At 35.5% G+C, this 27,694-nt stretch overlaps 1 protein-coding gene across 1 annotated transcript in view; it reads right to left on the bottom strand.

Annotated features, from left to right (window-relative positions):
• LOC149948729 (fibroblast growth factor receptor-like 1) overlaps positions 1-27,694 on the bottom strand; it is a 138,556-nt gene that overhangs the window by 35,427 nt on the left and 75,435 nt on the right. The window contains exons 2-5 of the mRNA XM_090172462.1: positions 5,578-5,694; positions 4,842-5,120; positions 4,303-4,383; positions 3,021-3,419 (exon numbers count right to left, since the gene is read on the bottom strand). Of these exons, the coding sequence (XP_090028588.1) occupies positions 3,021-3,419; positions 4,303-4,383; positions 4,842-5,120; positions 5,578-5,665 (847 nt within the window). The 5' untranslated portion in view covers positions 5,666-5,694. The remainder of the gene's footprint in view (positions 1-3,020; positions 3,420-4,302; positions 4,384-4,841; positions 5,121-5,577; positions 5,695-27,694) is intronic.

Raw genomic sequence — 27,694 nt, forward strand, 5'->3', positions numbered from 1 at the left:
GAATCAATGATAATTTGCGCTTTGGTCGTTAACCGAACAAAGTTCTCAATAGACGTATGCACATTCGACAAGGGAGAAAATCCTTTCCATAGCAACACTCTTCGAGTCAGGGACATTTTTTGAATGTCAACATCGATATACTTAAAAAATAACTAAGAACAAATAAGCGAATAATTCTTTTATATGAATACCGATGGCGCTAGCCACCAATTAATCCACTGATGAAACCGAACTGACCGCCCGTTCGATGCTATTGTAGGCATATAATATATAATAATAATAATAATTATCAGCTACGCTAATACCCAAGGCAACACCTTTGGCCTAAGGTTTCCAAAGAAATTTAGTAGAAATTTCTTAAACATTTTCAAGAATTGTTTCGTTATTAAACCAAGAATGTATTGAAGTTACTAAGAATATTTCAGCATAGCATTAACCCCTGGTACCATCCTCACAGCTTTTGTGGAGAAAGTTCGTCTGCATTTAAGGCGCATTCAAGGTCATACCATAAAGCAAACTTGAATGGTAAAGCAGGCGAATTTAAGCTACAAAGGCTGCGAGGATGGGAATCAGAATCCTGTAGTCCAATATTCTTAGTAACATTCTTGAATAAACATACAGACATATTGGGATAAAGGGGTCAGGAAATTAAAAACGCAGCTTCTCTCGTTAGTCCTTTATTAAATATATTAAAAATAAAATTTGGCCCGGAAGTGAAACACTTCCGGGCGATTCTTTACTTTTAATCCCATCTCCGGTGCAAATTCCGGAAGTGTCAATTTCTGGCCGCGCCATAAGAACAAACCCAAAAGTAAGTCCTCTCTGCTCCCGGATCGGTCAGACAATGTCCTCCATAGTAATTTGGGGGGGGGGGGGGGGTCTTTGTCTGAGGTTCCACGGACCCCATCCAATTATCGATGAATAAGAAAATCCTTCTAATCTCTTCGGCCGGTTACGCCTTTGCGTAAGCTTTATATTCCTCGCGGTTCTCCCGCTCCAGGCAACTCCGTAACGCGATCCGCTGGGACCTTCTTAGTCGGTTGAGAATTCGCCGACGTCTCGTCTTAAATCCAGGCTAGTCCTCCGTTCGCCGAAGTAATTAATGATCCGAGACTTTGATATTCTTTTTGCGCGTCTGTGCCAGGAGAGGGAGCCTTCGGTAGACCAAACTTCTTATCGTCTGCTATTTTTCTTACTTTGGAAGACCGAGGCTTGCCCCTAATTATTTCCTATTCAGTCTCGCTAACCCATAAACTCATTAAGTTACCAAACTCTTTTCATCCCCCAATCCCCGTGACTATTGGCCAACCTATTTTTTGGATTAGCCCCCGATCGACCCTGCTGACTAGTTGCTTAATTAGTTTAGGCTAAATTAGATATAACGCTCTAAGTCTTTGTTTTCGATGCGTATAAATACATATAGAGATAATTAATTCGGGTACCCAAGAATATGGTTTAGTATTAGCCTCTGGTACCACCCTAGCATAAACAAGACCGGCATATGTACAAAAAGTGTAGACGAAATTTTGCTATTTTCAGACCACTTACATCCAATGACGAAAGTAATGCAACCAGCAAGCATAGCTAATAATTTTTTGAAAGTCGAGTGATACGACATCTGTTTTTCGTTTAGATAAGCTTTGAAGGTGCTTCGTAAACTAATATTTAGTTAAAATATTAAATATTTTACGAATTATTACGAATAAGAGATAAAAAGGTTCTTAGTTCATACTAAATTCATATTTAGTTAAAAAATTAAATAATTTACAAATTATAATGAATAATTATATTGAAAAGGTACCATGAGAGTATACATTAACGGTTAAATGATGGAGCCACCCAATTGTAATCGCTGTCGTAAGAAGACGAATATTTTTAGTGTGGCGTTAAGTTGTAAGTGGTTTAGAATAATATATAAAACTTCTCGCAAGATTTGATAGATTTCTTGGCATCTCGTCACCTTGACGGTTTTTCGAACCGGAAGTAAGAACGAGTGACGTTTTCACTCTCGCAAGATTCGTAACATTGCTTTAGAGGTACTTTACAGCAGAGTTAGCTAGTTTACAGCAAGAATTCAAGATGACATCGCCTTTAAACCATTCACATAAAAAATTACGATTTAAAGGTAATTAAAATTGTTCCTCATAAACGATTCTGTAAAAAAATAACACAATTGGCCTTTCTATAAATTCATCTACGCTTGCCGAATTTGTTTTTATGTTACTCCTACGTCCAGATGTCCTGGCTTTATTAGAAAAGTTTTGACACGCGCGGTTTGCACGCGCACGTGAAAATCCGAGGTTTCTCGCGCCTTAAGCGCGCGCTCTTAATATTACCGAAGTTAAAGCAGTGACGTAGAAGCTAAGTTAAAACAAGAAGGCCACGTTAATTTATAGAAACATCTATTTATATTAAACAGGCGATGTGTTATTCATAAGTTCGGTTTCTCCTTCCCATAAAAACTTGTTGTGGTTAACGGATAATAGTGAGTGTAGGGAGCTGTTGGCTCGCGTGGCATGAAGGGCTTGCCACCACCCTCCTACGCATTGCAAGTAACCCGGCCACCTGAATTAATGGCTTTAAAAGTTGCTCGATGATTTGGGCCTAATATTTAATTTTTTTATATATAGATTAAAGTGAATTAGCCCTAAGGTGGTGCCTTGGGTATTAGCCTAGCTGATAATTATTATTATTATTATTCATACGTACCGATTTATTTATTAAAATGCGCTGTAGCAAAGAAAGTCATTTAAAAATCGCAAAGGCTTAGAGTTTTAGATTTTGCCAAATTGCCACGATTTAAAAGGGATTATGAAATTCTATGTTTCTGGTGGATCAACGAATTTCGCATATCTGCCGCCAGGTTTAACATAACCTTGGGCATACGATTTTTGGATTTAGTTCATACTCCCTTTAAGTTTTCTTTCTAATAAGACCTTGTTCTTAAAATGAGGAAACTTTCTTGGTAAATCGACGTACCAGTGTTAAACGTTTTACCATATATAGGAAAAAATACGTACCTATGACTTCGAGAAGGAAGCTGGTACTGATAGAACCGTAAGGATTGCGCAAGACGCACGTGTAGTTCCCGCTGTCGGACCTCCGCAGTTTTTCCAACTGAATGGACCATTTCTTGCGGATGATTTTCGACGGTTGTACCACGGAAGCGAACTGTTGCGGATGCTGACTAGTCTTGGCAGTGGCGTTGGAAGTGGTGTTGTGATCCCCCACGTCGGTGGGCGTCAGGGTAGAAGGTGGTGCGGAGGCGGTGGCGGGTTTGAGGCGCACCCCGTTCTTCAGCCAGTATATTTTGGGGGTGGGCTCCCCCGAACCGGCGCATTTTAAGCGAACTGTCCCTCCCGTCGAACTCTGCACCACGCTTCCATTGAAGCTCGTGACGAACGTGAAACGCGGAGGACCTGCGTGTTCAATCAAAAAACCGTTGTTCAATTTAGGGAAATGCCTCGTGAAATTGGCCAGTGGTTCATCAAGCTCCGAGTATTCAACTTTGGATTGCGTCTATCGGATACGAGTGAGACGTCATCAAAACGATAGATCGTTTCCGAAAGTCAGTGACCAGTGTTATCCGTCGACGCATAAAAATGTATTAGGCCTAACGGGTATTTTTCGCGTCAACACCGAGGAATTGGGAATAGTACCGCTAGAATTACAATTTCAATCTGCCTACCGCGAAACAAATTTTTAAAATTTGGGAATTCTATCATTTGTCGGTGACGCCATCCGCTGTTAGCGGTGGGAACTATATATCCTATGAAAATGACGTTTCCCAATATTCCACCTGGAAAGTGATAGATGGCGCCACGGTATAACGATAGAGGTGACGGCTGAGGCCGCCCAATCAAAATTTCGGAATTTGTTTCGCGAAACCACGACTCCCGAACGCGCTCATGTAATTCTAGCAGTACTATTCCCAATTCAATGTGCAGTTCACTCAAATGATCATTAGGACACCCTCGTATTTTTAGATCATGATTAGATTAAAATTAAATCTGTAGCTTTGTCTGTACAATGATTAAATCATTATTAAATTTTTAATCATGATTATTAAGACACCCTGTAACAAAGTGATCTGCCCCTCGGCCTGCCAAACATTTGTAGCAGCCATGGAGTTTCGTCATGATAAAGGAGGTATTTTAAATAATTTTATTTTAACAGATGAGGCTAGGCAAGCTAGAATTGGCATGAGGCAGCGCGTTAACATGTTCTCGTCTAAAACAGCAGTTGAATACTCTTAGCTTGATGAACTCCTGGTCCTCTGTAAAAATATAAGTTAAATTATACCTCCACTTTCGGCCACTTCGGTAAATTCTACTTCGCTGGGTATGGAACTTTCTAACGAATCCCTGTCTTCTATTTGTTTTTCTGTAAAAAACACCAAACGTATGTTATATTTAACTTAATTGTTTAGAATAAAGAAAAACGGTGATAGAAGAGTAGATTGTTAGAATTAAACGGGCATCAACCCCAAGAGGCTCCCTTCGAAACCATCAATCTAACTTACGTCAGATTCAATTGTATATTTCTAGTGATTCCCGCAACAATTGATTCGGCTAAATGTCACGCGCTTATTTGAATGTCGGAAAAGGCTCGTAGGAAATTGATTCTACACTATCCCGCTTTCGATATGGGAAACCTTAGTAGTGTTAAACCCAACACAAAGGCCTGTAGTTAAATAGTTTTATAGCTTTTTCTCCGCGGTACCGTGGCGGAACTCGATAAATAGAACGATAAAGCTACGGTGCCGGCAGCCGTCAGATGGACTTAGTCTCCACGAGTGATAATAAAAAAGGAATGGGCGGGAAATGGAAGGGGATACTGACCAATGACCAGAAGGAAGACTTTAATTTGTATGCTTCCGAAGCCGTTGACCGCTCTGCAGGTGTACTGAGCGGTGTCTTGAGACGTGACTCTCTTGATCCTGAGCGAGCCGGACGGGGTCAGCCGGTACTTGCCCACTTCGGTCAACGGCCGGTTCCCTTTGAACCACTCGACGAAGAGGGTGGCCGGGTCGGCGCGGACCGGACACGGCAGCACCGCGTTCTTGCCCGATGGAACCACCTTACGAAGGTCATGACCCGGGAGTCGGAGACTGGGCGGACCTAAAAACACGACATACAAAAAGGAGCATCTCTTATTATTAAACCACTTTATAAAGTTTACCTTAATATAATCATAAGTAAAATAATAAGCTTAAGTATGACAATTCGTATTCTTCCTAATTATTTAAAGGCAGTTTGTTTCGCCAATAACCATATGATTCAGAACGACATTTTCTTGGAACTGTCACCACCGCCAGCTTTTATGACGGTCAATTTTGTAAATATAATTGTGAATTATTGAACCGGAACTTAAAATTAATTATCATAAATATTATTTTGATTCTGTAGTAAGTTTTTATCGAATTTGAGACCTAAACGTGGTTTCGCTCGTAATTATCGCCGTCTGAGAACGAATAATAAATATCCTATCAGCTTACGCAATCGCTCATTAACATAAGTCATTCAGCGTCATACTTATGGCTCTTATGTTTCTTTGATATAATGTCCGCGAGCTTACCATAGGCGACTGCCAGAAGTAGATGGTCGACTAAGAACCAGGAAGCCACGAGGCACAACCACACTACCCTCAACGAGGACTCTCGCATACCACGCAAATGCGGAATCAAGGGAAGATCTGCAAATAGAAAAAGATAGAATTGTAGATTATATATAATAAAGCTACGTGTAAACTTCTACAAGATTAATATAAACGTTTCTAGCCCTCCAGGGCTTAACTTTTATAACCGTTTCTAGCCCTCCAGGTCTTAACTTTTATATTGATTTCATTTATTCGAGATACTTTAATAAAAAAAAGTGGAATGTATTTATTTACTCTTAGAGATAATGACTATTTTCACCCCTTTAAGGCACCAAAAACCGTAGCATCTAGTAGGCCACACTTTGAAGCTCTCTGGTGCTCTTTTAATTCATCGTAGAAAAATGGGACAAAAATAGGCATACTTCTCAACTCACCCCCTACAACTCCTCAAAATTTTTGCTTAACCTTTTGAAACACCCTGTATAGTTTGTTGTAACCTAAAACTCTCTGTTTTGGAAGCTAGCCGGTTTCGGGCAAAATTCAAGCCCAACATTTGACCATGATAGCCCCGTATCCAGTCAGAACAGTCATTCTCCCTAAATAAATTTATTTTTCAGAAAACCAACCAAATTTGCCTGAAAAACGTAAACATAAATATTTAAATAAGGGATGTAAAATAAAGCGATCCAAACAAGCCTTTCAAGAGCACTTGACCAAATGTAATTTCAAAACTGTATTTTTTTAAAAGAGAAGTTAAAATATTTGATATCATTTGCATAAATTGTAACGCGCTATTGCGTTCCTTTTCGCCATGCAAAAAAATAGACCATACACGTTTATACAGTCATGAATAGATTTGAATTCTGATAGCTCGGTCATTTTCTAGGAAATTCCATCGTACAAGAGAGGCGCCAGCGCAATAAAAATATAAGAACCTCATTTTGAATATATGTACAGTAGCGGTTCTCTGAGGAAATTGAGGTTATCCATTGAAGTTAGTCTGCGCGGGTTCTATTTCGAAATTTTTCCTCTTTTCCGCATTTCGACAGTTATTCCTTCGCCCCCCCCCCCCCGGGTTTGTGGGTTGGATAGAAACCACACCCCTTTTTATTACGGTTGTATCCCAGCAGGCGGCGATACTATCAATGTTTCCGGATCGATTCACGATCCCGGTTTATCTCCGAGCAATCACTCTTATTTTTTCAGATATAGCTCCCATTTCATTGCGATTCCTACAATATATACAACCACTCTCCTTTAAAGAGTTTTTTATTTTGCTGTTTACGTTTTGCAGTTCGCGTTTTCAACAAAATTCTGCCGAAGTTATGCGCTATGAAATTGCGATTTCCCCCCACTCTCCCCCCAATCCGTTTTCCCGGATTTTCAATCAGAGATTTTGGTGGGTGTCAGAAAGATTGATGCTTCAATTTGTATTTGTTTTGTCTCGGCGTAACCCCGACCTACGCAAACCTAATGGCTTAAATATAGTGATTTTCACGCTATTATTTTGATTAGAACCAAAATTTATAAAACTATTCAAATTTATAGAATATTTTAAATATCGCCTTATTTGCGTATCACAAGATCAACAAGACGTTCAATATACTTACACGTACCTTATTTTGTCTTGAAAAAATAGTTTTTGGCCTAAAAAGTTGAAATGCAAAATAACGCCAAGTATTTGGGTTTGAATTTTCGCCGCCATCTTAAGGTGTATCGCCAGCGCCAGCAGCACCTTAGTGAGCAATTTGCAAACTATCCTAACTTTCAATATCACCCAATTTAGGCTTAGGTCTCGTATATCTGGAACGCGCGCGCTTTTACGTTGTTTTTCTGTCTCACCGATTTTTCACCAGGTGTCGCGGCGGACGCGCGCTTTTCAATTTCCCGAAATTTCTTTATTTTATTAAAAACTAACCACTTAATATTTTTTTACGCGGCTTTCGCCATAAATTTTAGTTTTTAACGGGCTATAGGGCTATCTAACTGGTTAAAGCTTGACCGTTCCCCTTTAATATTTAGTTGAGATATTATTTATTTTACGAGCTATTACCAATAAAAGTTTTGAAGATTCTTATTAAATTCATATTTAGTTAAAATATTAGTTATTTTATATAAAATTATTTTTAAAAAGTACCTTAAACGTTTCTATTAACGGACAAATGATGGAGCCACTAACATTTATCCGTTGTCTTAAGACGAATATTTGTAGTGTGGCAAGTCCCTTTGTACGATTTGAAGTAAGTGATCTGATATGGACCATTCTAACGAATTTTAAACTCAGGGCCACTGAGAGCGGGCCCGGGCCCTGAGATAACATTAGCTCCGGAACTCCTCAAAAAAAGCCGTTATTACTAGAGATATCTATATGTTTTCGGGCCTTCAAGGTTACGCGGGCTCCGATAATTCGTACCCATCTCTCGTTCAACCAGCGAAAACTGTACTCTAACAAAATTATAGGCTATTTGGTCTATAATCACGATTTTTTTCCACTTCCTTTTTATAAGAAACATTATAAATCTATTAATGGAAAAATTCCGATTGATTTTCAATATTGTCCAGAAAAAAAGTAATTTAACTTCCATTTGTTCTACGGCCGTGTTTCCTCAGGTATAGAAAATATTCGCGTCCATAGAGACATTTTTGGTAAAGACTAGGGCCTTATTTTCATGCCTTTCAAAACTTTATCTTACGGATCGAAAGATGAATAAGGTTGGATTTCCTTATCTGACGTACGTAGGGGAAAATAAAAGGCAAACTTGGTCCGGGTGGCGTGAGATGGCGTTGTTTGGTATACGCAATCCCCGGGAGAAGAATTGAAGCGACGGAAAGAACATTGTTTCCGCGCCTGGTCCGCTTATTGAATTACCTTCCAGCCGGGATATTTGCTTTTTCCATTTTTTTTACTTCCCAACAAATAATTTTTTTTTCGGTGTGTTCTTCGGAAGCGAGGTGCCGATGACATTTCTACGTCATTTTGGAGGCGCGCTCTTTGCCCTTTCACCGCTGCGGGAAAAGGTAGACGATGGATGTTGCGAAAGAAATGATTCTAAGATGAAATCCTATCTCTTCCTCTTATGGCTCTAAAAATCTGTCACTTTTTTATATACATTATTAAAAAGGTAAAAAAATGACAGTAGAAAATTGGAACAGGTATTATTTTTTTTTCCCGCGGGTCCTGTTTCTTTTATTAGTCTTCCCGTTTGGGTGTACGGGGTTCAATTGGCAAGTAGTCCAGACTGCTGTCCTGAACGTAAGTAACATAACATGACATTTCCTATAACTCCAAAGCTAATTTTTTATTGATAGTGTCTTTCGCTAATGAGCTTATAAGGACTGACTAGCTGTTACTAGTCTTTGGAACTTCGAGGTAACGATGCCCGATAACCTCTAAGCCTTTTAGCCAAGGCTTATTGAAAATTAAAAACCTTACAAAAGTAAAAATATCACTTAATTACGATGATTTATTAAATCTGAACATACATTTTTCAATTGTAAGAACTCGCTTCAATTTTAAATGTGGATATTTTAAATATTGAGACTTTTTGGCTTTTTTATAATTAATTTGCAATATTTTTGGAAAGGAGATAAGTAAGCTGTCCTCAGTGGCGTAGGAACGGGGTACAGGGGTACAATGTACCCCCCCCCTTGAAATTTTAGAAGGGGCGCAAAAAACCTGCCGATGAGGGGGGCTCCAAATTTAGCATCCAAGCTGTACCCCCCTTAATCCAAAACGTTCCCACGCGCCTGACTGTCTCGAAACTTTATTTTCTACAGATTATCATTAATATTTCAGTGTCATACTTAGTATTATATTACTTATAATTTAATTATTTTCAGTAATGTGGGATCAGAAAGGAAAACATGAATCTGTGAGTGATTCTAAAGCGGAGTTATTCACCTAAATTTACTCTCTTGTTATTTCATTATTATAATAACTGGGTGAAAATTCGGAACCACTCCTTCGGCGTTGAGTTAACAAGTTATCTCCCCACTGGTTAAAAGGGTTTTCCCCCAGAGTTCTTCAGTTTCCCCTTTTCATAAAAATTTGGAAGAGGTTAACGGTAATAGTGAATGTAGGGAGTTGTTGGTTCGCGTGGCACGAAGGGCTGGCCACCACCCTCCTACGCAATTTATCCCAACTACCTCCAGGTAGTTGGGATAAATTGCATAATTGCGATAAATTGCGTAAAATGGGATAAATGCTTTTAAAACTGCTAAATGACTAATTAGCCTAGCTGATTATTATTTCCTATTACACCAGTAGATGGCACTATGAAAGTATTTCTTGAAGCTAAATTCGCAGCCTCATATTTCAAAGTTTGTTTCAGAAGAACTATAAAATACAACATCCAGTATTATTTCAAACAATTGCAAAAATTAAATGTGTTATAAATAAGTAGATAATCCTACGCAGTGTAATTTTCATATTTTCATTTTAATGGCAAAGTTACTTCTCTCGAAAGAGGTATATTATAAACTTCTGGTAGTTATTACTTCGCTATAGCCAAGGAAATGCGCGTGAAACTATATTTTCTTTCGTGTTGATCTTGTTTTTCGTCCTTTTACCTTAGTGTCGATCTTCAGTCTTATTATAAAAAACGTGAGAAGTCGAGGTTGATATTTCAATTTTAACGAAATTGAATATTTTTTGTGCACTTTTTCCGAGGTATAATGGATTCCCAAGGAAATTCAAATTTGCAATGTTATTATAAAAACGTTTTCTTTGCTACGCGTAAGAATTCCATCTCTTTTAATTTTCCGAGTTTACGTTTAGAATATGACCTTCTAAAATATATTTTCCCCTAATCTATTTTTGACTTTTTTCATCGCTTGGATTTCTTATTTTTTGGGGCTTCGAAAGGCTAAATGTAAATGATACCAAAATTAATTTTGACTGACTTTAATATTTCAATTAGGTTTTAGTCAATGTAGTCTACTTTTAAAGGCTTTATTTTTTAAACATATTCGCGTACTATATTCTATAAAAGAAAATTAATCAAAATATTTTTAATTTAAATTGAAATTCATAAAAGCGAACGTTTTTATCTAAAAAGTATGGTTTCGTCTCTTAAGAGGAAACCATGTAAATGTTTAGTTACTCCCTCAGCTTAAACGATGGCTTAAATGTGACGTAAAACGAAAATTTTAAATAGGTTTAATAAAATAATTAAGAGTTTAATTTAGAAATTTGTTATGAACAGATTTAAAATTATTACGTATTTAACAAAATAAAGCAAACCCAATCCATTTATCTAACGTAATTCTCATAAATAAAAATTTTTTTAAAATTGACAAAATGTATGGTTTTAGATTTTTGAAAAAAATAATTTAAAGGTTAATCAAAAAATTGGTCTGAACTAATTCGATAATACATATCATTCTCTTTAGAGGGAAGTATTTATGGAATTTTTAATTATTTTAATATTTAATGGCTCTTTTCCAGTTTGTTTCTGTCAATTAAATAATCTAAAATGAAATGAAAACTTGATTATATTTAATTACTATTTAATATTTTATTTTTACTCCTCCATTGAAATACATAATGTAATTTAAATCAATTTAAAAATAAACCCTGCACTTCGTACGATTATTTACTTCATTATTGCGCCACAAACATTAATTAATAGAACAACATTAACAGTATCAAGAACAGGTCGAAGCCACTAAGAACAAACAAACAAATTGATCTACTATTTATTATTCAGGCCCCTCCTACTAAACATTTCGTGGCGCTCTCTGTTGGCAATTTTACAATTTTAAATATTAAACATTAATATATTATGAAATAGTTTCCATGTTAAGATGACGTATGATATAAACAACGGTTATTGATAAGTATCGGTTAAATATTTAGTTTTACGTATTAATAATATACTAAATACTAAAATGTATTAATATAAATTATCCTACTATTATAATTTTTAATAATAAATATTATTAAAACATTATTATGATATATATTATTGAAAAGTCGAGCATTTTATAATATAATTCTTACGATTTTGTATTATTGACTCATAGATGGCGACTATGACATACATATCAGAGTGTATCAGGTTAATTGGATCTCACTCGTTTTGATCTGTTGAAAACCAATAGCAAAAAAATATATCTTAAAGGGGAATTGTCACCACCCTAAAATTGGTTAAAAACCATTTAAATGGATAGAGGACGTCCGAAAATGGTTATACAAAAAATTTCATGTTAATATTTCCAGTATTTGATTTATTATTAGCAACCAAATTTCGGGTTTTATCCCCGACTCGAGAATCTCAGAGGCGCTTGGTTGAACCTACCTGCAGCGCCATCTAGTGAACGAAATATTATTTTCCCCGGTTTTATCGTTTTTCGGTCGGAACTGTCGTCTGCTACGACATTCTCTTTGGCTTTTTAACCGAGTTATATTTGTAGATTGTAGGTTATCGTGTTTTTAAAATGCCTTACACGCCGCCCTTTCTCAAATTTTTGCCGCTTCATTCTTTTGGCGCTGCACGCGATTTCTGATATTTTTGGAGCCGTTTGATGTAGGTTGCGGAAAAAGTAGCGTAAATACTTTTCCAATAACTATAAAATTTCAGGGACATAGTCATTAATATATTGTCTATCATTCTGTAAAAACACCTCGTAAATTTTGATTTTGGTGACAAAATTTCCCCTTTAAACTAATAAACATCTGAAAACAAATTGTAAAAACTCGACGTTGATTTGACCTACAAGCGACGCCAATGAATAAGTCGTTTCCTATCTTTATAAACCTTCAATCAATCTCCATGAAATTGGAGCTCCGAAAAGTGTTCCCCTCCTCAGGAGGGGGGGTGGCGGGGGGCGTGAGGGGTTTTGCTCCTACGGTATGTTTATCCTCCACATGTTTGTCTGGATATTTTCCGAGATTGCGTCCGAGAAATCAGGATTTGGTGATCTTCTACAAGCCCCTTCGGATGCTAGCGACCTAGCGTATTTAATTTAAAAGCGTTGTTACGACCAAGAAAAGGTTTTATAGCTTCAACGGACAGTTTGAACTGGACGCCTTTCGCTATATACGAGAAAATTCCGTCAAACTTCTTTAAATCGTTTTTCCCATAAATTGGCTCCGTTTCTTCGGCTTTATCGCGGATATCTTCGAAGTTTGGTTCGTAATATTCTCGGCTTTTCGCCGGGCACGTATGTAAAATTGACGACTTTTGCGTGGTCTCGGAATAAAATGTCTTAAATCTACGAAATAAAAGTTGGAAAGTTAGGATTGTGTGTGTGTTTTTTTTCCTCGTCTGGCATTCATTTTGACCCTTTTTGATTCCCAGCTGCCCTATTTTTGGGTTGAATTAGTTTTCGTGGCGTAGGCCCTACCGTTTTTAATTACGTTTGGATTTATTTTTGCTTTTCGGGAAGCAACGCATTTGCATTTTCTTCCAACATTTTTTCCACCCGACACGTCTCAGATAAATAATTTTATATTAAAAAATCTTTCCCGTCGGAGCGAAAAGCCGTTTGTTGCGCCAACTTCAGGTTTTTACTCTTTTTTTCAGTAATTCCCTCGAGAGAATTCTACCAAATTATGCAAATATTCTTTTCTAGGTTTCTTCGCCTGATTTTTTTTTTATCTTTTTAACTCCAACCGACAGGTGCTAATAAATGCCCTTTTTTCTTGTCGAGTTTTTTCACGCTCATACCTTCAACTCGCATTAGCCTCCGTTGAAAAGGTGCGAAATAAAAAATGTGTATAAAATAATTTCCCAGTGTTTTACTTTTTGGAATAAAGCTAAGATACAAGTGGTTGCTGGCATCTTTTTCTCAGCCTGGTTTCTGTAAAACTTCAACTTTTTTTGTTCATTTTATTTTCGTAAAAATCTTTTTTGGGGTCGGGGGGTGAAAAGGAATCCAGCGAATTTAAATCCAATATGGAGAAAGACTTTTTTCTCGACATTTTTTCGCTTTTAGATTTTTTTTCTCTTTTCAAGATTTTTGACTGGTTTTTCCCCCCTTGGAGAATTTTCCCTATTTTTCAAAGCGTGAAAACTATCGCGTCTAATCCTGAGAAATGCCTTGGTAGTACGTCTTCGCTATTCGATCCTATGAGTAGTTACGGTGGACGAAAAATACCACTTCTCTCTAATCTCAAGGAAAAAGAAACATAAAACAAGTTGGTTCAAAAATAGGATATTAATGGGTTTCCCCAAAAGTCTATTAAATATTTGGTAAGTATGACACTTCATGTCCGTCCATAAGTATGACACTTCATGTCCGTCCATAAGTATGACACTTCATCTCCTTCCATAAGTATGACACTTCATGTCTTTCCATAAGTTATGACACTTCATCTCCTTCCATAAGTTATGACACTTCATGTCCTTCCATAAGTATGACACTTCATGTCCTTCCATAAGTATGACACTTCATCTCCTTTCATAAGTATGACACTTCATGTCCTTCCATAAGTATAACACTTCATGTCCTTCCATAAGTATGACACTTCAAATCCTTCCATAAGTATGACACTTGATGTCCTTCCATAACTATTATACTTCCTATTCTTCCCTAAGTATGAAACTTTTCCTATTGTTCCATTAACTATGAAACTTTTCCTATTGTTCCATTAACTATGAAACTTTTCCTATTGTTCCATTAACTATGAAACTTTTCCTATTGTTCCATTAACTATGAAACTTTTCCTATTGTTCCATTAACTATGAAACTTTTCCTATTGTTCCATTAACTATGAAACTTTTCCTATTGTTCCACTAACTATGAAACATTTTCTATTACTCCACTAAGTATGAGACTTTTCCTATTGTTCCACTAAGTATGAGACTTTTCCTATTGTTCCACTAAGTATGATACTTTTCTTATTGTTCCACTAAGTATGAGACTTTTCCAATTGTTCCACTAAGTATGATACTTTTCCTATTGTTCCACTAAGTATGAGACTTTTCCTATTGTTCCACTAAGTATGATACTTTTCCTATTGTTCCACTAAGTATGATACTTTTCCTATTGTTCCACTAAGTATGATACTTTTCCTATTGTTCCACTAAGTATGAAACTTTTCCTATTGTTCCACTAAGTATGATACTTTTCCTATTGTTCCACTAAGTATGAGACTTTTCCTATTGTTCCACTAAGTATGATACTTTTCCTATTGTTCCACTTAGTATGAGACTTTTCCTATTGTTCCACTAAGTATGAGACTTTTCCTATTGTTCCACTAAGTATGAGACTTTTCCTATTGTTCCATTAACTATGAAACTTTTCCTATTGTTCCACTAAGTATGATACTTTTCCTATTGTTCCACTAAGTATGAGACTTTTCCTATTGTTCCACTAAGTATGAGACTTTTCCTATTGTTCCACTAAGTATGATACTTTTCCTATTGTTCCATTAACTATGAAACTTTTCCTATTGTTCCATTAACTATGAAACTTTTCCTATTGTTCCATTAACTATGAAACTTTTCCTATTGTTCCACTAACTATGAAACATTTTCTATTACTCCACTAAGTATGAGACTTTTCCTATTGTTCCACTAAGTATGAGACTTTTCCTATTGTTCCACTAAGTATGATACTTTTCTTATTGTTCCACTAAGTATGAGACTTTTCCAATTGTTCCACTAAGTATGATACTTTTCCTATTGTTCCACTAAGTATGAGACTTTTCCTATTGTTCCACTAAGTATGATACTTTTCCTATTGTTCCACTAAGTATGATACTTTTCCTATTGTTCCACTAAGTATGATACTTTTCCTATTGTTCCACTAAGTATGAAACTTTTCCTATTGTTCCACTAAGTATGATACTTTTCCTATTGTTCCACTAAGTATGAGACTTTTCCTATTGTTCCACTAAGTATGATACTTTTCCTATTGTTCCACTTAGTATGAGACTTTTCCTATTGTTCCACTAAGTATGAGACTTTTCCTATTGTTCCACTAAGTATGAGACTTTTCCTATTGTTCCATTAACTATGAAACTTTTCCTATTGTTCCACTAAGTATGATACTTTTCCTATTGTTCCACTAAGTATGAGACTTTTCCTATTGTTCCACTAAGTATGAGACTTTTCCTATTGTTCCACTAAGTATGATACTTTTCCTATTGTTCCATTAACTATGAAACTTTTCCTATTGTTCCATTAACTATGAAACTTTTCCTATTGTTCCATTAACTATGAAACTTTTCCTATTGTTCCACTAACTATGAAACATTTTCTATTACTCCACTAAGTATGAGACTTTTCCTATTGTTCCACTAAGTATGAGACTTTTCCTATTGTTCCACTAAGTATGATACTTTTCCTATTGTTCCACTAAGTATGAGACTTTTCCTATTGTTCCACTAAGTATGAGACTTTTCCTATTGTTCCACTAAGTATGAGACTTTTCCTATTGTTCCACTAAGTATGAGACTTTTCCTATTGTTCCACTAAGTATGATACTTTTCCTATTGTTCCACTAAGTATGATACTTTTCCTATTGTTCCACTAAGTATGATACTTTTCCTATTGTTCCACTAAGTATGATACTTTTCCTATTGTTCCACTAAGTATGATACTTTTCCTATTGTTCCACTAAGTATGATACTTTTCCTATTGTTCCACTAAGTATGATACTTTTCCTATTGTTCCACTAAGTATGATACTTTTCCTATTGTTCCACTAAGTATGAGACTTTCCTATTGTTCCATTAGTATGATACTTTTCCTATTGTTCCATTAGTATGATACTTTTCCTATTGTTCTATTAGTATGATACTTTTCCTATTGTTCCATTAGTATGATACTTTTCCTATTGTTCCATAAGTATTACACTTCTTATTCCTTCATAAGAATGGCACTTCATGTCTTTCCATAAGTGTGACACTTCCTACTCTTCACATTAAAAATGCTTACTGAGAGCTATTCGCAACACAGACTATTAGAGGTTAGGGCTTCGTCACCGATAAAATTTATGCAATTAATCAAAGTTGCATGTGATGAGATCTTGACGAGCGCGATCGCTTTTAAATTTAAATCAATGAAGCAATCTAAAGCGTTCCCATTCCAATTCTTCAACTCCAATTATAAAGATTTAAAATTGCACCCTTAGAAATTTTCCCAAGAAGCACATTTAAGCCTATTTAAGAAGCCTATTTAAATTATAGAAGCGCTTTGAATTTGGTTGAAATAAATCGTGTTTCGATGAAGGTTTCTGGTGTATAAATAATTCATTCAAAAACTGTTCGGTTGAGGGTTAGCCTGGCTTCTATGTCCTTTTCCGACGGCGACATATATCAAATGGGTAAATTCTGTCGCAGATCGGTTTCACTTCAGTCCGTAGGGTGAAAAAAAGGAGAAAATCTTGAATATGGAAAAGAAACTTTCGTTCTACATTTTTTATTGACTTTTTTAAGCCACTTTTTTGCAATTTTAGACTTAAACCGGGTGCTGCATTGCCCCTTGGACCAGTCGGGAAAACACATTACCCGTACGTATGAAGGGGGGGGGTAATTAAAGTGTGTAATGGGACCTATAACGTATTCACACAAGCCAACGTTTTAACCAATTTTGTCGGTGAACAGATTCGTCTCCTTGTTCACACGCTTTAAATAATGGTCATTAAATTTCGATCGTTTACCGGCGAACAGATTTACTCTTAATTCTTAAAAATATCACCTCTTTTTCTGCGAAATATGTCAATTTACACAAAGAAATGTGGGTTATATACATATTTTCATTTAGTTTTGTTCAATAAAAAGGATGTGTAAGAATTTGGGGACTAAGCCTCGGTTTTCAAAACTGAACATTTTACAAAACTTGGGCAACACGTTGTGTAAGGTTTTTCTTTATTCATACTGAGCAACTAGGATTGCGACTCGTGTGGATTACCTATTCGTACAGGCATAGGGTGCTCCTACAAACTTGTAATACAGGGTTCGTACAAAATTTCCGGAATTAAATGAAATTAAATTTCCAGGTTTTCACTGACCAAATTACCAATTTTTTCCTGACCATTTTTGTAGAATAAAAGAATGGTTTGAGGTAAAAATCTTGAAAAAGATTTGTCTGATTTTTTTTGGGTCATTTTAAAATTACCTTACTTTTTGGGACCATTTTCAAATTCCTTGATTTTTCCCTGACATTTTGGAATCATTTTCAAATTCCCTGACTTATATCTGACCTTTTGGAATCATTTTCAAATTCGCTGACTTTTCCCTGACATTTGGGATCATTTTCAAATTCGCTGACTTTTCCCTGACATTTTGGATCATTTTCAAATTCGCTGACTTTTCCCTGACATTTTGGATCATTTTCAAATTCGCTGACTTTTCCCTGACATTTGGGATCATTTTCAAATTCGCTGACTTTTCCCTGACATTTGGGATCATTTTCAAATTCGCTGACTTTTCCCTGACATTTTGGATCATTTTCAAATTCGCTGACTTTTCCCTGACATTTTGGATCATTTTCAAATTCGCTGACTTTTCCCTGACATTTGGGATCATTTTCAAATTCGCTGACTTTTCCCTGACATTTTGGATCATTTTCAAATTCGATGACTTTTCCCTGACATTTGGGATCATTTTCAAATTCGCTGACTTTTCCCTGACATTTGGGATCATTTTCAAATTCCCTGACTTTTCCCTGACATTTGGGATCATTTTCAAATTCCCTGACTTTTCCCTGACATTTTGGATCATTTTCAAATTCGCTGACTTTTCCCTGACATTTGGGATCATTTTCAAATTCGCTGACTTTTCCCTGACATTTGGGATCATTTTCAAATTCCCTGACTTTTCCCTGACATTTGGGATCATTTTCAAATTCGCTGACTTTTCCCTGACATTTGGGATCATTTTCAAATTCGCTGACTTTTCCCTGACATTTGGGATCATTTTCAAATTCGCTGACTTTTCCCTGACATTTGGGATCATTTTCAAATTCCCTGACTTTTCCCTGACATTTTGGATCATTTTCAAATTCGCTGACTTTTCCCTGACATTTTGGATCATTTTCAAATTCGCTGACTTTTCCCTGACATTTGGGATCATTTTCAAATTCCCTGACTTTCCCAGGTTTTCCATTTCGTGTACGAACCCTGTAATACACGGGAGTATTGCGGAGAACCACTGGGATGCTCCAAGGGGTGACGCAACACTCTGTATGTGACCAAGAAAAAAAGAGAGAGAAGACTGTTCATGTGAGGGAAAGAGTGGGGCTGAAGGGGGAGTTTGATCCGAGTTAAGCAGAATAAAAAACCAAAGATTGAGAGTAGGAGGACCTGCCTATCCCCGATGGAATTCGCGCCCTCCGAAAAATCAGTCTCACTTTGATATTCATCTTTTTATAGCTCTCCATCTTCTTTTTCTCCTCTTCTCACACTTCACACTTTCATGCTTTAAGGTATTCCACACTTTCTTTATTGAATTTTTTTTCTTCCAAGTCACACTTTGGGTTGAGAAGGGACAGGAAGGTTCGGACCTATCGTTGGCATCGAGTTCAGGAGTTTTCTTTTTTGACTGGCCAGCCCTTCCGCGTTCTAATAAGTATCTTCAAACGCTTCAGTTATGTTCGCACCGAAATAGACTTTTCAAATTATTTGTATCGCATTGTGGTTAATAAATGCTTATGGCAACCACTATGATGCAACATTTTTGTTCCGTTTGTATGCGTAGCGAATAAATATTTTATATATTAAAGGCGAACGGTCAAGCTTTAACCAGTTAGATAGCCCTATAGCCCATTAAAAACTAAAATTTATGGCGAAAACCACCTCAAAAAATATTGAGTGGTCAATTTTTAATAAAAGAAAGAAATTTCGGGAAATCGAAAAGCGCGAGTCCACCGCGACACCTGGTGAGAAGTCGGTGAGACAGAAAAACAACGTAAAAGCGCGCGCTGCTGAAGACGCAAAAAATTGGTTTTTAAGCCTAAATTGCGCGGTTTTAAAAGTTAGGATAGTTCGCAAATCGCTCATACGGGGGTAGGGCGCTGGCGGCAGCCCCTAAGATGGCGGCGAAAATTCACACCCAAACACCTGGCGTTATTTTTCGTTTCAACTTTTTGGGCCAAAAGCTATTTTTTCAAGACAAAAAAAGGTACGTGTTAGTATATTGAACGTCTTGTTAATCTTTTGATACGGAAATAAGGCCGTATTTGGAAAAGCTTGGCCGTTCCCCTTTGAGGATTTAAGCTCGTGAGCGAAAATCACCGTGTTAATTTACATCGAAAATCAGAACATTTCAGTTCAGTTTAGAGTCACTTGATTAATAATCTTAGTAGCATCTATGTCGCTGAATTCTAGTTCCGTTTGAATATGTGAAAAAATATTTGTCTAACAAGGATCTCGAAATTATGCTGGTTAGAGAAAATCTCCATATTAATTGTCATAAAAAAGTCAGAAAATGTCTACGTCGGATTTTCCCCTTTTTACCTCTCCGAGGGGACTTTGTACCCTAGGAGGGGTTATACAACCACCGTGTCTGTCTGTCTGTCTGTCTGTGGGTGGGTCTGTCTGTCAGGCCTGCGAACGCGTTCGCATTTTCGGGGCAAAGGGTAATCACTGCGTACGCAGTTTCTTAGAATCAAGGAAAAGGTTTTTCCAAAAGCGCCCTCTTTTTGTCATTGGGTGAAGTATAATTTTTTAATCGACCGGGATTCGAACCCGAGCCCTCTTGAACGATAGGTGAGCGTTCTACCGCAGAACCACGGATACAGCTACGCTTCACTGAAAATTAAAAACTCTTCCGAGGAGAGGTATATTTTGGCTTGCCAACTTGTTATAAAATTTAAAATAACATAGAATTAACTTATTTAAAAGAGCACAAGGGAATTTATTTTAAAGTATCTAATTTTCATCTTAGTTACGACATGGAATTCGTTTCTTATACCATGGAGTAAACTGTTCAATCCCAATTTAATACCAAAGGAATAGGAAAGATTAAATGCGAACGGGCCAAATTTCACTGCCAACTCTCTTAAATATCTTTCTTTTGCTTTAAAAGGAGTCGTGGAAAAATAAAATTGTCTCTCTATATAGAATTGATTTTATTTTCTATAGCAATGATAAAGTTTTTTCCTGGTGGATTTTGTATCATAGGGTACATGGTCGTTTGACAATCGTTAAGGAATGTGTCGCGAGAGCGGCTGGGCAGCCATCATCGACGTCGAATATCTTTTTTTCTCCTCGCCGGCTTCCATCCACGCAGTTGTCTCTTAGGTCTAGTTCGTCTCCAATTTGATACGGACCTTCGCTGGCTCTCCACAGGTCGTTAGCACTTCTCTCATCTTTCCTTTTTTCATCCGTGTCTTCCTCCTAATAAAGGATAAGGATCTTGACGTGTTGAAAATTCGATCCAGCCAAGGATGGTTTGTCCATTATTGGAACATCGCCTTTTTCCTCAGTTAGTTTTAATAGGAGTACGCGTGATATTAGGAGTTTTGTGACCGTCAGCGCTACCAGAAGTAGTAGTAGGATAAATTTAGTTCTTCGTACATTCTTCGAGGAGACATCGATGATTAATTAATTAGCGCCCCTTACTAACGACTTCCTGAAATCTAATTGCCTCTGCTCGCTTGTTAAACTTAAAAGGGAACGGCCAAGCTTTTCCAAATATGGCCTTATTTCCGTATCAAAAGATTAAAAAGACGTTCAATATTCTTGAAAAATAGCTTTTGGCCCAAAAAGTTGAAACTAAAAATAACGCCAGGTGTTTGGGTGTGAATTTTCGCCGCCATCTTAGGGGCTGCCGCCAGCGCCCCTAACCCCGTATGAGCGATTTGCGAACTATCCTTACTTTTAAAATCGCGCGATTTAGGCTTAGGTTTCTTATAACTGGAACGCGCCGCGCGTGCAAAACCAATTTTTCACGTCATCAGCAGCGCGCGCTTTTACGTTGTTTTTCTGTCTCACCGACGTCTCACCAGGTGTCGCGGCGGACGCGCGCTTTTCGATTTCCCGAAATTTCTTTATTTTATTAAAAATTAACCACTCAATATTTTTTGATGCGGTTTTCGCCATAAGTTTTAGTTTTTAATGAGCTATAGGGTTATCTAACTGGTTAAAGCTTGACCGTTCCCCTTTAAAGCAAAGACATTAACGAAATTAAAAAAGCTTTAAAAAATTAAAACTAACGTTTCCATATAATAAAAATTTATTATTCTCTTTGACGATTGAAAAATAGTACTCGTCATCTATTTTCTACCCGAGTAATATTTGGGAAACGAGATTTAATCTACTCGAAGAGAGCTTTGATGTTTCAATCAAATAACATTAGATGTCTCAGGAGTGAAACAGTTTAGTTCTCCTTGAGTTTTGAACAGCCTTTTCATCGTAGCCAAAGCATTACGTCCTGGAAGGTTGGTGGAAATTATTAGATTTCTCAGGGGCATTTAGACTAGCTTTTCGAGGATAACATCAAAGTGTAACCAAAATAACCCAAATATATTTATTTATTGAGACGACTTTTAGCGTTGCTCTCAATACCCCTCTGGATCGAAGACTAAGCTCCTCCCCCCTAAACGAAATATAATTGAACTGTTATCTCATTAGTTCTATAACATTTCGAGTCTTCCGATGCGATTCAAGCGCATACTGGTGACGGTTTTCCAGGGTTGGCAAAAAATCGGATTTTTTCGGAAAAAATCAAAAAATCCGATTTATACGATAATTATCGGATTTTTTGATAATTATCCCATCATTTGATAATAATCCGATTATTTGGATAATTATCGGATTATTTGGATAAATATCGGATTTTTTGATAATTATGAATATTTGGAACTTAACGATGACTCCGATGAATTAACAACATTGCTTTTTCAAGTTTCAAATTTTTTTCAAATTTTAAAGTTTAAAATTTGATAAAATTCATTTTGGATAGTTGTAAACATTACATAAATGCGAGCATAAATGTCATAAATACTTAATACTGCTGTATATTGCTTTCAAAATTATTAAATTTAACTTTAAAAACTGTTTTCAGATATTTTAATTTAATTCGATAATAATCATGATTTTTTCATCGGATAAATATCGATAATTATCGTGATAATTATCCATCGATAATTATCGACCAACCCTGCGGTTTTTCTTCCCCCTTTGAGTTAAATCCAGCACGATGCCCGCGGATCGTCTTCACATAATCATTCTCTAAGTATAAATAAATCATAACTCGGGAAAATGTTATTTTTAGTACATTAGTAAACCCAATTTGAAGGAGCAGACGAATTTATATAGCACACTACAATTCGGACCAATCAAACACGGTTCACTTCTTATTAAACCGATTGCTGTTATTTTCGATCAGAAGCAAAACAAAGTCTACGATTTGAAATAAGTAATGTTTTATTTATCAGCTATAAAATTGCTGGACATTTTATTTTAACATTAATACTCGTAGAAAAATCAAACTTTCACCACGTGTGAGTTGTCACTTTGTAAATCCGGTGTAAAAATCGTAGTTAATTACGGAAAATCATCGAAACATTCTGAGAACTCAGTAGAAATCAATGAAAGCTTGTGAGAAGTGAGTGGAAATCAATGAAAGTTTGTGAGAAGTAAGTGGAAATCAATGAAAGTTTGTGAGAAGTGAGTGGAAATCAATGAAAGCTTGTGAGAAGTGAGTGGAAATCAATGAAAGCTTGTGAGAAGTGAGTGGAAATCAATGAAAGTTTGTGAGAAGTAAGTGGAAATCAATGAAAGTTTGTGAGAAGTAAGTGGAAATCAATTAAAGTTTGTGAGAAGTAAGTGGAAATCAATGAAAGTTTGTGAGAAGTGAGTGGAAATCAATGAAAGTTTGTGAGAAGTGAGTGGAAATCAATGAAAGCTTGTGAGAAGTGAGTGGAAATTAATGAAAGCTTGTGAGAAGTGAGTGGAAATCAACGAAAGTTTGTGAGAAGTGAGTGGAAATCAATGAAAGTTTGTGAGAAGTAAGTGGAAATCAATGAAAGTTTGTGAGAAGTGAGTGGAAATCAATGAAAGTTTGTGAGAAGTGAGTGGAAATCAATGAAAGTTTGTGAGAAGTAAGTGGAAATCAATGAAAGTTTGTGAGAAGTGAGTGGAAATCAATGAAAGTTTGTGAGAAGTGAGTGGAAATTAATGAAAGCTTGTGAGAAGTGAGTGGAAATCAATGAAAGTTTGTGAGAAGTGAGTGGAAATCAATGAAAGCTTGTGAGAAGTGAGTGGAAATCAATGAAAGCTTGTGAGAAGTGAGTGGAAATTAATGAAAGCTTGTGAGAAGTGAGTGGAAATCAACGAAAGCTTGTGCGAAGTGAGTGGAAATCAATGAAAGCTTGTGAGAAGTGAGTGGAAATCAATGAAAGCTTGTGAGAAGTGAGTGGAAATTAATGAAAGCTTGTGAGAAGTGAGTGGAAATCAATGAAAGTTTGTGAGAAGTGAGTGGAAATCAATGAAAGCTTGTGAGAAGTGAGTGGAAATCAATGAAAGCTTGTGAGAAGTGAGTGGAAATTAATGAAAGCTTGTGAGAAGTGAGTGGAAATCAACGAAAGCTTGTGCGAAGTAAGTGGAAATCAATGAAAGCCTGTGAGAAGTGAGTGGAAATCAATGAAAGCTTGTGAGAAGTGAGTGGAAATCAATGAAAGCTTGTGAGAAGTGAGTGGAAATCAATGAAAGTTTGTGAGAAGTGAGTGGAAATCAATGAAAGCTTGTGAGAAGTGAGTGGAAATCAATGAAAGCTTGTGAGAAGTGAGTGGAAATTAATGAAAGCTTGTGAGAAGTGAGTGGAAATCAACGAAAGCTTGTGCGAAGTGAGTGGAAATCAATGAAAGCTTGTGAGAAGTGAGTGGAAATCAATGAAAGCTTGTGAGAAGTGAGTGGAAATCAATGAAAGCTTGTGAGAAGTGAGTGGAAATCAATGAAATCTTGTGAGAAGTGAGTGGAAATCATCTAAACAATCTAAGAAATCAGTGGAAGTCAGCGAAACAGTCTGAGTAATCAGTGGAAATAGTGAAAGCCTGTAATAAATCAGTAAAACATTCTGAGAAATTAGTGATAGTCAGCCGAAAAATCTGAGAAATCAGATGATGTCAACGAAAATTTGTGGAAATCAAGGAAAATCCGTGAAAAATTTTGAGGAAACAGTGAAAATCAACGAACTGTGAGAAATGAGGAAATATCAATTTCAAAAATCAGTTATTAGTTTACGAGTCTGTAATTGTTACATAATTATATCCTGTTTTAATTAACTCTCTGATATCCGCCCTTAGAATAGATCTTCGAATGAATAAACAGGGTTTTTATAGAATTAGCCTTTTCGCCAATGTAAAAACCGAACGAATCTTTCTGAAGTAGCCTACTTAACTGCTAAGTTGCATCGAAATTTAAGCCTTCGACCGTATAACATTTTTTCTTCTTCACGGTAGGGAACTACCGCGTAAGGGCGCGCGGCATTGCAGCCTAGCGGAGATTCCTATTTATAGCAGAGAAATCTTTGGCTGAGCCGCCTGCCGAAGTAGCAATCGGATTTGCTAAAGCCAGCGGACTTGCGCTGCCGGGAAGAGGGAGCCTTTTCCCTTTTTGTTTTGTCCGGAGCGCCATAGTTGCCGCCGGAATTATACTCTGATAAAGGGACGAATTCCATACATTTCGTTTTGGTTGACACCATGGCCAAGGTAAAGTGGCTATTGGATTTCTTCAAACTGTATCCCAGGGTATAGTGGGAGAGTATATAGAGGGCTTCGTCGTTGTCTGTTCTAGGAATTTGGAGCTCTCTATTTAGTATTGGTGGAGGTAAAACTTAAAATTAATTAATATTAATTAAAATTTAAAATTGAATACATATTAAATTAAAATTAAAATTGAATTCATATTAAATTAAAATTTAAAATTGAATTCATATTAACTCAAAATTTAAAATTGAATTCATATTAAATTAAAATTACAGGAATAATAATTAAAATTAAGAATTTAATTAATATTAACTAAAATTAAGAATTGAATTAATATTAATTAAAATTAAGAATTGAATTAATATTAATTAAAATTAAGAATTTAATTAATATTAAATGAAAATTAAGAATTTAATTCATATTAAATGATAATTAAGAATTGAATTCATATTAAATGAAAATTAAGAATTGAATTCATATTAAATGATACTTAAGAATTAAGAATTGAATTCATATTAAATGATAATTAAGAATTAAGAATTGAATTCATATTAAATGATAATTAAGAATTTAGAATTGAATTCATATTAAATTAAAATTCAGAGGCAAATGATTATTAAATTAAAATTCAGAGTCAAATGATTATTAAATTAAAATTCAGAGTCAAATGATTATTAAATTAAAATTCAGAGTCAAATGATTATTAAATTAAAATTCAGAGTAAAATGATTATTAAATTAAAATTCAGAGTCAAATGATTATTAAATTAAAATTCAGAGTCAAATGATTATTAAATTAAAATTCAGAGTTAAATGATTATTAAATTAAAATTCAGAGTCAAATGATTATTAAATTCAAATTCAGAGTCAAATGATTATTAAATTCAAATTCAGAGTCAAATTTAAGAATTAAATTATTATGAAAGTTAAGAATTAAATGATTATTAAATTTAAGAATTAAATTATTATGAAAGTTAAGAATTAAATGATTATTAAATTTAAGAATTAAATTATTATGAAAGTTAAGAATTAAATGATTATTAAATTTAAGAATTAAATTATTATGAAAGTTAAGAATTAAATGATTATTAAATTTAAGAATTAAATTATTATTGAAATTAAGAATTAAATGGTTATTGAAATTAAGAATTAAATGATTATTGAAATTAAGAGGTAAATGATTATTGAAATTAAGAACTAAATGATAATTGAAATTAACAATTAAATGATAATTGAAATTATCAATTAAATGATTATTGAAATTAAGAGGTAAATGATTATTGAAATTAAGAACTAAATGATAATTGAAATTAACAATTAAATGATAATTGAAATTATCAATTAAATGATTATTGATATTAAGAACTAAATGATAATTGAAATTAACAATTAAATGATTATTGAAATTAATAATTAAATGATTATTAAACTAATTAAATTAAATTTAGGTTCGGTTTCACGAATCTAGAAGGAGACTTAGGCACCGTACTTTTTACCCTTTTGAGCTAGCTTGTTTATCTGTCTGCGGCTGGGGCTTCTGGGGCAGCTACAGATTCCCATCGTATCGAGACGTAGTTATTAGTCTGGATTTATCTTTTCCGCGCGCTTTTGATAAAGCGCTTATCTTTTCCGTCGCCCCGCGCCAATATTTGAGGAAATAGCAGCGGAAATTTTTTTCCTTGATCGTTATGAGGCGACGCTTACACCATATTTTTACGCGTCAAATATGTAATATAGGAAACGTTGCAATTCAATTGATTTCTCATTAGGCTTAACGAAAAAATACTTAGAAAATTGTTAATAGTTCTTTTTATAAAATAACCTTGGCCATCTTGTTGAAATGTTGCCTCCCCGCTTCAGCTGTGGATCCGTTTTCTCTCCCACTAAAGAGCTTATGAACTCATTCTTAGGCATTGGCTGAACTATTCCAGGGCAACATTTCAACAAATTGGGCAAGCGTAAAGACATTTTATAAAATCAACTATTTCTTTTTATTTTGAGATTTATATTTCGTATTAGCAGAAGTATATGATACCTTTCCATCCAAGCTATAAAAGTTAAAAAGTTAAACTTGGAATCCATAACTGAACCTGAGAATGGTTTGGATCTGAGGGGTGGACTTGTTTAATCCTCATCCTGACATCAGATTATACGTTTAATTTATTACGCGTTTCATTAGTTAAAAATCGTTTAAGAAAAGCTCACTCCAATGATTATTAGGACACCCTCGTATAATTATATCATGATTAGATTTGATTAAAATTAAATCTGTAGCTTTGGCTGTACAAAGATTAAATATGATTAAATCATAATTAAATTTTCAATCATAATTATTAGGACACCCTGTAACAAAGTGATCTGCCCCTCTGAAAAACCTCAAAGTTCCGGGATTCAAATGGAAGGTGAGACCGTGAAAAACGTAAAACTTAGACCAACAGTCACTCTGCTTAGAATAACTTAAAGTGTTGGTTGCACGAAATTTTAGCTATGGCTAATT

Source organism: Leiobunum rupestre, chromosome 4, assembly GCF_980474605.1.
Source record: "Leiobunum rupestre chromosome 4, qqLeiRupe1.1.hap1, whole genome shotgun sequence".
Lineage (NCBI taxonomy): Eukaryota > Metazoa > Arthropoda > Arachnida > Opiliones > Sclerosomatidae > Leiobunum > Leiobunum rupestre.